Source organism: Ambystoma mexicanum, chromosome 1q (genome assembly GCF_040938575.1).
Source record: "Ambystoma mexicanum isolate Mex_15411 chromosome 1q, UKY_AmexF1_1, whole genome shotgun sequence".
Lineage (NCBI taxonomy): Eukaryota > Metazoa > Chordata > Amphibia > Caudata > Ambystomatidae > Ambystoma > Ambystoma mexicanum.
The window spans coordinates 389,799,846-389,814,989 of NC_090922.1; the positions used below are offsets into that span (position 1 = coordinate 389,799,846).

At 42.7% G+C, this 15,144-nt stretch overlaps 1 protein-coding gene across 7 annotated transcripts in view; it reads left to right on the forward strand.

The window, feature by feature from the left end:
- Positions 1–15,144, forward strand: part of CHD9 (chromodomain helicase DNA binding protein 9) — a 3,201,601-nt gene that overhangs the window by 3,014,867 nt on the left and 171,590 nt on the right. For all 7 annotated transcript variants that reach the window (XM_069639523.1, XM_069639522.1, XM_069639526.1 and 4 more), the window contains one exon: positions 3,500–3,721. In XM_069639523.1, coding sequence (XP_069495624.1) covers positions 3,500–3,721 — 222 coding nt within the window. The remainder of the gene's footprint in view (positions 1–3,499; positions 3,722–15,144) is intronic.

The following is a 15,144-nucleotide window of genomic DNA, read 5'->3' on the forward strand; positions in this document are numbered from 1 at the left end:
ACCTGCTGGTGAGGGCAGGGTCACCCGAATGGGTGGTACACTGCTGCCAGAGATTGGCAGATATTCTTCATCAGCTAGGGTTCTCCCTCAACCAGAGGAAGTCAAAATTGTGCCGCTTCCAGGATCTGGTCTTCCTAGGGGTGTGTTGGAACACGGGCGTTCAGCGGGTGTTCCCCACACTCGAAATGCTCCTTTCCCTCCGCACGGTGATAGGGACCTTTCTGGCCAACTCAACCACCATGGCATAGTGGTTCCAGCACCTTCTGGGGCTGATGGCCTCCTGCATGCTCACTGTGCAGCACGCTGGCCTCAAGATGAGGCGCCTCCAGCTCCACCTGGTGGCCAATTGGGATAAGGAGACAGGCTTCTTAGTTGGACAGGATCCCAATACCCCAGCTCCTCCTGCCCGATATTCACTGGTGATTGATGGGCAGCAAAGTTTATATGGGAGCCCCCTTCATCCGACCGGCGCCTGCCTTGGTGGTCATGATGTAAGTTCTCTTTTGGGCTCAGGGGCTACGTGATTCATGGCGCATTTTCCTGGGCGGAAGCCCTCCTGCATATCAATCTGCTCGAGCTCAAGGCAGTGGCCCTGGCCCTCAAGGCGTTTCTGCCCCTCATCAGGGACAGGTCTGTTCAGTTCAGGATGGACAATTCTACAATATTTTACCTGAAAAAGCAGGGGTGGCACCCATTTTTCTCCTCCTCTGCATGGAGGTGGTATCGATCTGGGAATTGGCCCTGACGGAGGGGATTTGGATTTTAGCAGTCCACCTCCCGGGTGACAGCAATGCAGAAGCAGACCAGCTTAGCCGTTTCGGGTTCAACACCTACGAGTGGGAGCTGCACATCGACTCCTTGTGGCCCCTGTTAAAGCGGTGGGGGTTCACGGACCTGTACTTGTTTGCATCTTCTCTGATTTCCAAGTGCCCCCAGTTTGCTCCTTGGGCAGGATGGGGTCAGGGGTCTCTGGGAGATGCCTTCCAGATCTGTTGGCACGACGAACGCAGGCGTTATGCATTCCCACCCCCCTTCCTTTGCTTCAGCTGACACTCCGCAAATTCTGGGCTTCGATGGGCTGCAGCTTCATCCTAATTACCGCCCCTGCCCCCACTGGCCTTCAAGAGCCTGGTTTTCGGATCTGCTGCAGTTGTGCTCCCAGGGGCTCGTCCCCCTTCCGATCCCCATCAGGGTCTTCCCGACGTAGCAGGGCAGGGCAGTGGTACATCCGGCCTGGCAATCTGGTTCCTGTCCAGCTAAGGCTACATACAGCATGCTACATTTTCAGATGACAACTGGGACATCATTCAACAGGCCAGGAGGCCCTCTATTCGGTCCCCGTATAAGAGCAAATGGACTAGGTTCTGCCATTGGGCTCATGACAAGGGTCTGGATCCTGTCTCGGGGGCTTGGGGCTTACAAGAATTCCCCTCAGCATGTGTTTTTCGGCGGCCAACTACGTGCTTAAGGCCCACCTCAGGGGGTTGTCTAGGCTTTTCCCTCCGGTGCATAGACTGCATCCGATCTGGGATCTCCATGTGGTTCTTGCAGCTCAAACCTTTCAAGCCAATAACCTATGTGGACATCCGGACGGTAATGCTAAAGACAGTTTTGCTGGTAGCTCTCACCTGCACGCGCAGCGCCAGCGAGCTGCAGGTGTTGTCTTTGTGCAAGCCCTTCACCACATTTCACAACGACAAGCTCATCTTGTGCACGCACCCAAACATCATGCCCAAGGTGGTCTCTCTATTTCATATGAATCAAGAGATCTGCCTGCCAGTGTTGTTCCCGAACCCGCAGTCAGAGACAGTGAGGACACTATATTCCTTGGACCTCAAGAGGCTCCTCAAGTTTTACCTCTCTTGGAAGAAATCCTTCAAGATGTCTGAGGCATTGTTTGTCACTTTTGGGGGGGCCTCCCCCAGCTCTCAGGCTTCCTAGGCTTCTATCACCCATTGGATGGTTCAGGTCATTTCAGAGGCGTATAGTCATGGGCAAGCCGGTTCTGAAGGGGATTCATGCTCATGCGGTTAGGGCTAAGGCCAAGGCAGTCACATTTCAGAGACCTGCTTCTTGGGATGTTATCAGCAGGGCAGCCACTTCGGCCACTCCATCAGCATTCTGCAGACGCTATTCCCTAGACACCAGCTCCAGGCACTATGCTGAGTTTGATCATGCAGTTCTGCGGAACCCGTTAGCTTCTTCCTAGATATGAGGCAGGCTGTCAGGGCTCCACCCTATGGTCTTGTTTGGTGGAATCATCCACAAGGATGGAGCAAAGGGGACAGGGTGTATGAGTAATTAAAGTTACTGTAGTGACTAGAGTACTCATGTCCCCCCGACCTTCCCCCGCTTGTATGCCAGGGGCTAATATGTAATAAGTGTAGCCAGGTATCCAAGTGTCCGATTTGTTCAAAGGGGGCTGAGGTGAGGCAGCTTGAGGCGATGAAAAGATTGTTTTCTTTAGATCTGCTCACCTAAAAAATAATTTCTAAATGGAACTGTCGCACCCCTGCCGCACACAAGTGCGCACAGGGGCTGACAAGCACTTCGGGACCCAAAAGCGCAGGAAGAGGAGAACTGGTAAGTGTGTGTGTGGGTGCGTGTGGGTGGGTGCGTGTGTGTTGTGTGTATGTATGTGTTTCGGTTTGGGAGAGAGGGGTTGGCCCAGGCTGAGAGATGGGTAATCCTGTGGGGGAGGCTGGCGGTGAGGGGCAGGGATGATCAATAGTGGGTTCATGGGGGGTCAGACCCCCTGAATATTTTTTTTTTAAATGCATTTTAAAGGTCTCGAGAAAAAAACCTTTACAATGCAGGTTTTCCGATAAAAATAAAATCGGGTATTGTAAATCGGTCTGTTTCTCTTGAGACCTTTAAAATTAGGTCTTTTCACATAGAACTGCCGGTGGGCGGGTCTCAGCGGGGTGTTCCCATGCTATGCCCGAGGCTGCGCCCCCATGCGCTGTACTAAATTTAAAGGGGAAGCTCATTTTTCCGCTGCCAAAGGGTCTCGTACCGACCCCATGTTTGGGGACGCTCACAAGGATGGAGGAAAAGATCTCTATGGATTATGAGTACTCTAGTCACTACGGTGAGTAACTTGAATTTTTACCTCTACAGAGCAAAGAGAATTGGGTGGAACTGAGGTAAGGGGCCTTGTCTGGCTCTGCTTATGTACACATTGCTTGTGCAAAGCCACTCCACTGCCCCTGCTGGCTGTAAACAAAAGAAAAAAGGAATCCAGCTCTAGACTACCCTTCCTGAAGACGAGAGGTCTGTGGGATAAATACAATAGGCATCAGAAAATCCACCTTGCACAATGCCAGGAAGGACTACTCTTTTACAATTTAAAAACCTAACTTTTTTGACCATGACTTGCCTGTGCACAATAAAACAAATACTTAAATACTATTATTTAATTACTGAATTCTGGGGAATCTCATTTGATATCTCACTCTCAATGTTCCAATTAATGTTTGCTTTCATGTTTTATTAACAGATCAGTCCAAGTATTACCTCCTCCCCACTTGATTCTTCGTTAAACCGAACGCTAACTTGTGCAGCTTCCCAAAAGCTACTTGATTTGGAAAGCTCAATACCTGTCATTAACTTGAAAGATGGAACACGACTAGCCGGGGAGGATGCTCCGAAAAGGAAAGACTTAGAAAAATGGCTTCAAGAACATCCAGGTTATGTAGAAGATTTGGGGGCTTTTATACCTGTGAGTATATTTATTTTCCTTAAATAAATGAATTGCTTGAATGTTGCCACATGATGAATGTATTGGCTATGATGCAACTTCCTTTGCCTCTTGGTTCCCCTAGTATGAAACATAACAAATGGAAAACTAATGTTCACAATCTATTTGGAAATCAGTAGTAGAAACATTTATTTCCGGAATACAAAACGTTCCCGCAAAGACAACAACAATTGACAGCATAATTACACATTAAGCAATAAAAGAATAAACATCATTCCTCCATCATAAAAACATTGCAACATTTTAAAATAGAAGAACCTTCAATTCATACAATTTAACCCATTCTTTAAAAATGTTAGTAAACCCCAACCCACACAGACCGAGTTCCACCCATAACGGGTAGCTCAGAGCAGGTTCAAACTGAAGGAACCCGTAGTCCTGCAAGAGTGGTTTAAGTGTGCGATCTCTGATTAACGAGAAAGCTGGACAAAATAGTAGAAAATGGGCATTTGGCACGTCGCTAAAAATATATGATAGATTTTCATTAGAATTGGACCTGGCCACCACCACTGCTCTTTAATCAATATAATTAAAATGTGCCCTGGTAATGACAATGCGCTGAAAAGAGTTCTGTGCCCATCACAAATATTTCAGACTGGGCTCGCAATAATCACATGTTTCCTATTAGCAGGACTCCCTATTATCCAAAATAAGCTGGATCACCCTTACCTTTTTGGAATCCCTAGAAATGTTTGATTTAAAAAAAAAACAAATGGAAGATTTGTTTGAATTTTGAGGTGTCATTATAGTGAAAAAGGGGAGCGGGGCACCCTTGTTCACTATAATGGCTTCAGGGGTTGCGGGGTGTCTCCTGCTCCTGACGGGATAACGTTTTAGAAAAAAAAAAAGAAGGGCAGTGCAGTTTCCCATGCACGTAAGTGAAGGGAACCGGCGTCACAGAGGGAAGGAGTAGTCGTCGGCACACAACGAGGTGTGCCGCCAACAGGTAAGTAAGGGGTTGGGGGGAGCGGGTTGCCAGAAATGTCAGCGGGAGAAAAATAACAAAAGTTCAAATAACATTTGTTTTTTTCTTATACAGACATTTCTCATTCGTTCATATCATGGACAACCTGATATGAGGTCCTTTTGAGGCCCTGTAAAATAATACGCTAAGAGGTGCCCTGAACATACCAAAAGCCAACCATATCTCGGCCACGCGACAAAGTGTCCATTGGCTTCCTATAAAAAACAGAATCAGCTACAAAACACTATCCTTGACAGACAAGTGCCTAGCCAACTCCACTCCAAATACCTGAACTGCAAGTTCTCTAAAAACCTCTCTTACAGATCCACCCAAGTGAACCATCTCACTAGCCCGAGATATAAACTGGAAAAATCTGGAGACAAGAGCTTCCCAGTCCTAGCTGCAAAAATGTGGTATGGACTGCCTTCCGACATAAGAACTGAGGCAGTATACCAGCCCTTTCGAACAAAACGGAGAACTTGGTTAGTTGCGCAAGAATGATCTCTGTCCAAGAAGCAGATCCTGTCTGCATTGTGATCTGCTCAAACATGTAACCCTGAGTATGTCCAACTGCAAGCTGCTAAGAAGTAGCAGGCCAACCTCGTATCTGTACTATCATCTGTTATGCAACGTATTAACCGTGAAAACTACTCGGAACTGCTCAAACTTATAACACTGAGCTGCGATATGTTCAAACCTGTAACCCTGTGCTTGTTCCTTGCTCCATTCACAACTTCCTAAGCTGCAGGCCAATGTCAACTGTAGTGCAACCCATTAACATTGTACTCTTGATGTAACTTGTAAACTTGCGCTCAGATACCCTTGGTTTTGGAGCGCCATATAAATAAACAAACAAACCAACCTACTTTTATAGTTCTCAGAACTTTGCAGCATTTCTCAGATAGAAGTATTGAGCCATGTCTCCTTCTGACAAAATTGCTTTACGTACTTAAGCCAGGGAATCTTCAGGTGGGAGTCTCTAGGAAACAAGTGTTTAATTAGCTCCGGGGTTAAACTGGCTTTTCTGTTCCCCCAAACTCTGAGCCAATGATTTACAGGCTGAGCTGCGATAAGAAACCTGCAGCCCAATTCCTGGTGGACTGCAAAATTAGGGGCCAAGCGTTGAAGCCCCAATACTCGTTTCAGAAAAGTGTTTTCCACCACCTGGATGGGCTCAACATTGCTATATCCCCACAGCTCCATGCACAGCTCCTGGCAACAGAAATAGTTTTGGTTTATTAGATCACTCTAGCTAAAATGATCATACACTGTGCACACTTTTGAGCATGAGACCTGCAAAACAAATATATTCAATTACATTTAGGTATAAACATATTTTTTTAATGCAAAAGTAAATAAAGAGTTCATCATTACTCTCAAAAACGTTTTATAACTGTTTCATTTGTGCAACCTACTTCTCTTAGGTTGAATAAGGTGTTAATAATACATGAACTATTATAAGATCTCTCACAGGATATATTTAAATATCATACATTTACTGTTTTTCTTTGTTAGTTCATTGTGAATTCAAAATTCAAAAAATGTCCCAAGTTGACAAAAAGCTGTTTGCTTGGATGATCTGTTTTTCTTTTTTTCTTCTTATTTGGATGCACAATGCGTTTCGGGCTATCTCAGCCCTTCATCAGGTGCGAGCAAATTTATCTATTCCAAATTGTTGTATCTGAAAATAAACATATATCTCTATTTAATTCTTGTGCCTTTAATTTTCGTCTGTTATTAACTTAGAGGGTTGCCTTTTTTAATCATTGTACCTGAAATACTGTGGAATTCTCCCTTCTTCCAATGTCTAATTCTCTTCAGTGGAGCTTCGCTGTTTTGTCCTCTTGAATAAACAAGTGTCCTCCATGCATGTTGTACCCAATCTGCAAAACGAATGGTGCATTCGTTTTAAATCTGAATTTTTTGAGTATACATGTGCGGGTTTTGTGCTGGGAACAGTCGCTACATCATAGCGCTGTGCCCCAGTCACAAAGCCCTGCTTTAGTCATTTACATTTGTTCTCTGTTAAACAGCTTCTTGCTGCCTCACCTGTGTTGGTATATTGTTGCAGGCCAGAGATTCTCAATGTGCCGTGTGTAGAGCCGCGTTATCTGTACTGCGGTTCCGCGGCAAACCGCTCCCTTTCTTCTCCTGCTTCATTCGTGTTTCTCCGTCCGTCCGCTCACACGTCCTCTCTCTCCAGTTCACTCCACACGGTATCACTCGCATCACAGTTGCTGTTCTGTCTTTTGTGTTTGTGTTTACTGGAACTCAACGAGTCTAGTCCCTTCTTGCTTTATACAGGGTATGCGTGTGTAAGAACCACCGTGTTCTCCTGGGCGCCATCTTGGAATGGCTTAGATCGGTCCGTGTTTCATTTATGCATTACCATGGTTTTGAAGATTACTGCATTTCACGGATTTCTTCATCGAGCGGTATGCTCTGCTTACCGATGAACAATGTTTGTATTGTTGAGTCGCGCAGGTTAAATCCACATGCCAAGTTTTTTTCATGGCCCCCTTTAATGTTTTGGGCTTCACTGGTACAGAATAATAATATTAGGTCAGGCAGGTTAGGTCCACATTCAGACTGTTTTACAAGGACCCCTTGTGTTGACGGTGGGCATGGCCTGCGGAAACAATGTTGTTTTAAATATTACTTTCCAGAGAATATTCTGCTTGGTTCTTGATGTGCAGATGTCATGCATGGGCCATGTTTTCTGTCAGTTGTTACAAAAAGCAACTCAAGTCCCAATCCGCATTCATTCCATTTGGCTGCATTGAATCTAATTTCTTAATCCAGTATGTTTCTCTTTGAAGAAGTATTTTATTTGTATCGCCACCTCTTCTTGGTATTTTTATCTGTTCCAGTATGATGAATCTTATTTGTGAGATATTGTGTCTTTCTTTCTTGAAATGTTGGGTCACTGGTGATTTGATAGCTCCTGTCCTGATATTTGATTTATGTTCGGACCATCTTGTTTTAGCCTTTCTCATTGTCATTCCCACGTAATATAGTCCACATGGGCATCTGATGCCGTATATAAGGTTTTTTGAATCACAGGGTGAAGAATGATAAAGATTTATTTTATAACCTTTATGTGGATGATTTAGTGAATTTCCTGTGATCAAGTTGTTACAATTGTTGCAATTATGACAAGGGATTGTTTCCTTATATGTGTCGTGCGTGTGTCTTTCCGCTGAAAAGTCTGCTTTGATAAGGTGTTCTCTCATCGATTTACTTTTAGAGTATGCGAAGAGCGGAGGTTCTGGGAAGAGTCTTCTCATCGTTGGATCCAAGGTCAAGGTTGACCAGTTTTTTTTAATGGTTTTTTTGATTTTTGGACTTTGTTGAGAGAAAGTGGTCACATACACTAATTTGTCTTGTTTCTCCTTTTCTTTGGATGACAATGCTTCTTCTCTGCTGATTCTTGCAGCTTTGACAGCACCTGTTGTGATGATGAATGATTGGTAACCTCTTTTCTCAAACTTGCTTTTCAATTCCTGTGTTTTTTTTTGGCGTATACTTCTTCTTCCGAGATTATCCGTCTGTATCTCAAAAATTGGCTGAAAGGTATGCTTTCTATTGTTCTGCGTGGATGAAAACTATTTGCATGTAGGATGCTGTTTCTATCTGTTAATTTGGTAAATATTGTGGTTTCCAATCTGCCTCTTTTCTTGTAGATTTGTACATCCAGAAATTCAATAGCATCTCTGCTTGTTTTTGTGGTTAGTTTGATCCTGGGCGCCATGTCATTCAGATGTTGGAAAAAAGTAACTAATTCCTCATTCGAACCATTCCAGATTCCAAATATGTCGTCTATGAAACGAAACATGCATTTCAATTTATTCGTCCATCTCTCTTCATTGAATATATGAGTTTCCTCTAGGATGGCCGTATATGTATTGGCATAGCTGGGGGCCATTGCGGCCCCCATCGATGTTCCGGATATTTGTATATAATACTTGTCCTCAAACATGAAGAAATTATTTTGTAGCACAATTTTCAATAATTTTAAAATAAACAATTTATCAGCTTGACAATCAGTGTCTGGTTTCAGCAGTAGCCATTGCATGGCTTCCAAACCGCCCTCATGTGTGATGTTGGTATAGAGGCTTACAACGTCCATTGTAAATAGGATATCGTGCTCATCATCAATTTCAACTGATCTTAGTTTGTTCAGAAAATCATTTGTGTCTTTTATGTATGTTTTACACTTGTGAACTAAAGGTTGTATCGCCTTGTCTATGTATTGCGCTAATGGTTCAAGTAAGCTATTATTTGCAGCAATAATTGGTCTTCCCGGTGGATTAGTTAAGTTTTTGTGGATTTTTGGCAAAATGTATATAATCGGCATCACTGGATGTGAGTTGGCGAGAAAATTCGTTGTGCGGTAGCTTATTAATTCGTCAGTTTCTGCTTCATCTAGTATTGTCTTGATAATTTTCTGCACTTTTTCCGTTGGATTTTAAAATATTTCCAGGTATGTATTATCATCTGATAATTGTCTTTCAATTTCCTTTTTGTATTGTTCTGCATTCATCACCACTAGAGCGCCACCCTTATCTGCTGGTTTCAGTATTAAATTCGGGTTTTGCCACAATTTGTGCAACACTTGTTCTCTTTCGAAAAATGTGTCTTAGATCTTTGTTTGTAATTCAATTTAGACAGATCTTTTAACACTTGTTTTTGAAACACATCAATCATTGAATTTTGAATTGGTGGCATGAATGAACTCTTGGGTTTCATCTCCCGGTATGGACAGTCTTGTTTACTTGTTCCCCATTCACATGTGTCAAAAAATAATTTCAATTTCATCTTTCGGGTTAATTTAAAAAAATCAATTTTTTCTTTCAACAGTGAGCTACTGTGGTACAGGACAAACGAAATGCCCTTCTGTAGGGTTTTTTCTTCAAATGTACTGAGTCTGTGATCTGAGATGTTAATCACTAGTTTCTCTTCTGCAGGAAGTTCACTTTCAGCGATGGGTTTTTTCTTCTTGCCTCTTCTGGTTTTTCCCTGTCTAAAAAAGACGCTATATTTTTTGTTGGTGTTTTCGATGTTTTAGAAGTTGATCGTATTTGTTTGTTCCTTTCAGATTGTTGTGTCTGCTCTTGTGGTTCGGATTCTCCGCTAGATGCCTCCGATGATGGACTTCCCGTCATTGGGGTTCTTCTGTTATAGGGTGTTCTTCCACTCTTAGAGCTATCTTTTTGTTGATAATATTCTTTCCATGAATACACTATATCAAGCTTGTAATCCAGAGTGTCCCTCCGGAATTTTCTTATTTTCTTTGGTTCGATTTCCTTTTTGTATGAACCTAATTTTCAGTTTGTTTCTTCTAATACAGTCACCAGTTCTTCCTTGGTTATAGTTTTTACTAATGCAGTTTTCAGTTTCTCAAGGTCCCCTTCTATAGTGATCAATGATTTGGAGAGTTCTTCAATTGTTAGTAGAATTAAATCCAGTGAGCATTTATTTAGTATATATCTCTACTTTTGCACAAATTCAGGATTTTCCTTGCAGAGCGGTTCCAGGTCAATCCTCAGGCCTCGTGGTATTTGTTGCGCTTTATAATATTGGGCTAATGTTGTTGCGTGTAACTTCTGACTTATCTCTCTTCGTATTAGACGTTCTAGTTGGTGTATCAATTCTTCAGGATTATCCGAGGTGCTCAGGTCAATGTTGATCTCTTTAATTAGTCCCAAAATCTTTGTGGCTTCTTCAGCTGAAAATCCTAGTGTTTCCGCTCTATTGGTGGTTAAAGATTCGATTTTTGAAAATGACATGACATGCCTTGACTTGTACTCTTACTTATAGGTGCTCCACTACGATTGGAGTAGCCTCTAGTTTAAATCACAAAGGTGAATATGGGTGTAGAGGAGCACTCTGTGGCTTAATACGAACTCAAGTGATTTTTCATATACAGTTAACATAAGACTTATGTGCTATACAGAAATAGCTTTCCCATTATAAACCTTAAGCACCAGCTCGACCGCTCTCAGTACACAAGTCATTCATTGTTAGATGACTCTTTGTAATATATCCTGATACCTGCATGGAGCCTGCAGGTCTTAAGCAAAAATCTCAGCAGTGGCTTTCCATTTCTCTGATGTCTGACATTGACTATCATTAAGTTGTACAACAGCAACACCTCTTAATTACTGCACAACAAAATCACAGAACAGTGGTAGCAAGCACTATGTAAAAACTCAGGTTATAATATTTATTTTAGACCTGTCTAAATCCTCTATAATGCCTCTGTTTTTTCTTGCCCTACAGTTAAAAGCTGTATTTGATAATACATTGTTTCCGTTGATAACCTTTTCTGTGCATGTCTTATCTCCTGCTGAAGCTTGTGTGGCTTGCACCAGGATATTTTCAAAGGGTCCTTTTGTAATCAAACATATTTTGGGAAAAATTGAGATTAATCACATCCAGGTTTAATTAGCAATTTATGATTGACAAATGTTCTGATCTTCAATTATCAGATTTAGGTAAACGTATGTGTACTATATTGGACTTTTTGTTCATCTGGACTTATAAACAATCGCATGTCCTATGTTCCTTAATGTATTCCCAAATGTAATATATCTATTGAGGATTTTGCAGGAGTACGTTGTTGCGAGCAAGGAGCATAGTCATCCATGATTATTGTGCTTGAAATACATAATTTTCACATAATTACAGGTGTATCATCAACTGCCTGTATAATCCTACCTATAGCATCAAATACCTATATCAGCTTCTTATATGCTCCTGAACTACCTAAACCTCCAACTACTCAGATCATCAACTGACATCTACCTTAGAAGCTATGATTTCTTGTTTTGTAGCAATCTACGTCCTGCCCCCTTTCCTCCTTACTTGTGTGTCCGTATTTGGGGACAATACCAGCACTTTTTTTTGCTCAGCACAAAGGTGTTGTTCCCCTTTAAAAGAATGTATTACTCTATAAGATGGGGATGCCAGGGGTGTGGCTACCCCCACTGGCCCCGCCTACCGACAACACCCGTCATTCCTTTTCTCGACGTTGACGGGACTGGACGCTCTGCACAGCATGAGGTAATTCTTTTACTGCACAGCGTGAGGTACATTTTTTACTGCACACTTCGGTTCCCCAAGTTTTCTTTCTTTTCACCTCGGCTCACCTCCCAGCAACATCTCTCGTTTCTTTATGATGGGCATAACAGGATTCACTGCTTGTCCTCCTGTGGCAGGCTGTACATAGTGGCAGACGTCCACAGGTTTTGTTTGGAGTGTATAGGCCCCTGACCAGAGGTGGTAATACTGTTCCCCCTGTCACGACTTCTCATCTTACGCATTCCAGAGTCGGTGGGCCCGTTCGTGTTGAAGTCTTCCGTTATTCACATTCAGGACAGAGTTTGACTTTCGACATCTTCTGTTGCCATAGAAACTCCTGCAATACTTTGTCTCTGTCAAAATATCCCACCTTCAATGCTCTTGTGGCATGTTGAACGATATACAGTAGTCAGGGAAGAGTCACCATTTTGTACAAGGCTATCCAGCCTGTTAGTTAGACTGAGAGAGTCGTCCACTTTCTGGGGTCCTTTTCGAATCACTTAGTTGCCGGATCGAGGTTAAGCTTGCTAAAAAGGTTTTTGTCCTTATGGACGAGCACCCCTACATATCTAATATCATCACAACTCCTTTTCAGTGGTGGGTATCATCTCCGGATCCCTTCTCCCCACTCCACTGGATAGTGGAAGGATTTATCCCAGTTTATTCTCAGACCTGAGTATTGTCTGAAGTATGGCCATAGTCCTTGGTATTGACCGTGCAGGGTTCGTCGGATACAGCACAATATAATCTGCATATAGAGAAACCCTTTCCTCCCTCCCATCTGGTCAGCATTAACTCCTCAGTTCTGGGTCTCCTCTGACCCAGTCCGCCAGTGGCTACAACGCGAAACCAAAGAGGATGGGCGAAAGCGGACACCCCTGCCTAGTTCCTTGTTCCAAGGTGAATTTGTCTGACACTATTTTATTATCCTTAACTCTAGCTGTTCGGCTATTATATAATATTGCAATCTACCCAATGAACCCCTCCCCAAATTGCATCATCTTCAAGACTGTGAACATGTACTCCCATTCTATTGAGTCGAACGCCTTCTGTGAGTCCAGTGCTGACGTAATTGCCCCTATAGAGTGTGATTTCTGCCCTCCTCCCTCCGCCCCAAATAGGGCTGTGTGAAGTGGGCAGGGAATCAAAAGTCATGTTCTATGGTAAGGGATGCCCCTAGGAGTTCGGTCTAGCGCTGTAACTGTTTCCTTGAGTGTTCGCACCCCTTGACATACATGACAAAATACAGCCAGGAAAATGTTTGTGTAGTTCGTTTGGACTCAGAGAGACCTCATTATGACGCATTACTCAGAAATATTAAGCTGACACTTAAAGGTAGCAAGTTAATCTATTTAATATCACTTCTGTTTCCTACCAGTTCTAATTCTCATTACACCTACTATGGAAGCAGCAATTATAACATAGCAGATCGCCATGCATATGAAGAGCATTATTGTATAAGCTAAAAGCATGAGTTACATTTAAAAAAGAACAAGTACAATGAATCATTTAAGGTACCAACTTGAGCAACATGGAGTTTGTTATGTTGGTCTACATTAAGCCATGGTATGAGAGGTGAGTGGTGTAACATACCAACGCCTACAGTCTCACACAATGCAAACAGTTCGACTTCCACACTTAAACTCATGCTTGCTGGGCTGCTGGGCTGCATGCAAATGGACCACGACTTCCTATCAATCGGACCTGCTCCTGCCTCTGTTCGTGCCTTCTGCTCGGGGACCTGCAATGGATGTATCCTCCCAGCCCCCCACAATTTCTTCTGCTGAGCTGTGTGTGCCTTTACCCTTTCAGTCTGTGCCTTTTATCTTATGACAGGCTATTGGTCTGCCCATCACATGTGCATTATTTCCTCAGCCTGGAAAGTTAGTCTAGAGCTTGAACCTGCTCCTGTGCTTTGCGGTGAACATATGATGTATCTATTTGCAAAATCAAGAGATAGGTGCTGTCCTTGACCCTTGGTTGTTTCCCTTACAGTAAATGGGCTACCGCTTGGGGAAAGAGAAACGTGTGATTTGCTGCTAGACCACTTTAAACCTCATTATAGTAAAGGCGTTTCTGAAGAGGTTAAGAGCAACACTTGCTTTTGGACACTTGAACTGTACATGTGTGTTCTGGTATCAAGCTCCTTGTCCTTGGCTGCTTATCAGCGAAGAAGCATCTCTTGACTTTGCCAATTGTGGTTGGGTTCCTTCTAAAAACGGGGAAGCTCATCGCTTTTGGCTGAAGCTAAACGGAAAGTGTCTGTGTGTTTGTAGATTGCAGGCATGTGCGTATTTTTGTGAAGTAACTTATGTTATCAGAGGCTAGGGTCTGTTCCTGTCCCTTTTAAACAAACTTTGCATTGTTTGTGAGCGCGTGCTTTCTGCTCAGCAAACATATGTAGCTGAACCAACTTGTCTTAATAAGATTACATTATCAGTGACACCCCCCCCCCCCCCGCAAGGCAATTTGACACAGATCAAAGGATTTGTAGCTCCGTGAAGTCCATAATAACCTTCCTGGGAGCTATATTTACATAGAGATTGCCTATTTTGGTAGCACAAAAGGAAAAAATATACACATTCATATTTCAGAAAATATCTGCTGCATGCAAAAATTAACATGAGTATCTTGATAATTTGCTGTGCACCTAGAAGCATGTATTGTGTGCTATACACAATGAAAAATATCAACAGATGCATAACATTTTAAATAGTTAGCACTACTTGCCAACGTCAGCATGAATGAGGGCATGTATTTAACATTGAGGTATTCAGCATGAGTCAATTATATTGCAGCTGGACCTAGCTAAGAATGCATGAATGAATGCATGTAATTCAATGTGAGGTATTTAGGATGACTGAAAAATCTTTACATTTTTTAAATAGCATCAAAATACGACAAAGGATCCGTTCAGAATCCATTAGTAATTAGCAACAAACATAGCTTGGCCCCTGGTTTCTTGACCCAATGCGCTGTAGACTGTGTGATCTTGAAAACATTGTCACATGCATAAACAGTTAATAGTTTGAATCGTTGTCCTTGAAAATAAACCAATATGTTGTAAAAGCAAAAGAAAATATCGAGGCTGAGTACCCCAAAAGGAAATAACCCAAACACGGGCTTATAAAGATTCACAGATCTTTATTCTATAACTATACAGTTTTACAAAGAAACAAAGTGTCAGATAGCTATCTGGCCCTCAGTACATCACAGCGAATACCAGCCCTTTCGGTGTGAGAAGTGAGAGGTACTGGACGTCTAAATATTTACATTTTTTATACATTTTCCAATCGTAATGTCCAGCCCCTTTACAGGTTAATAATACACGGTCTAG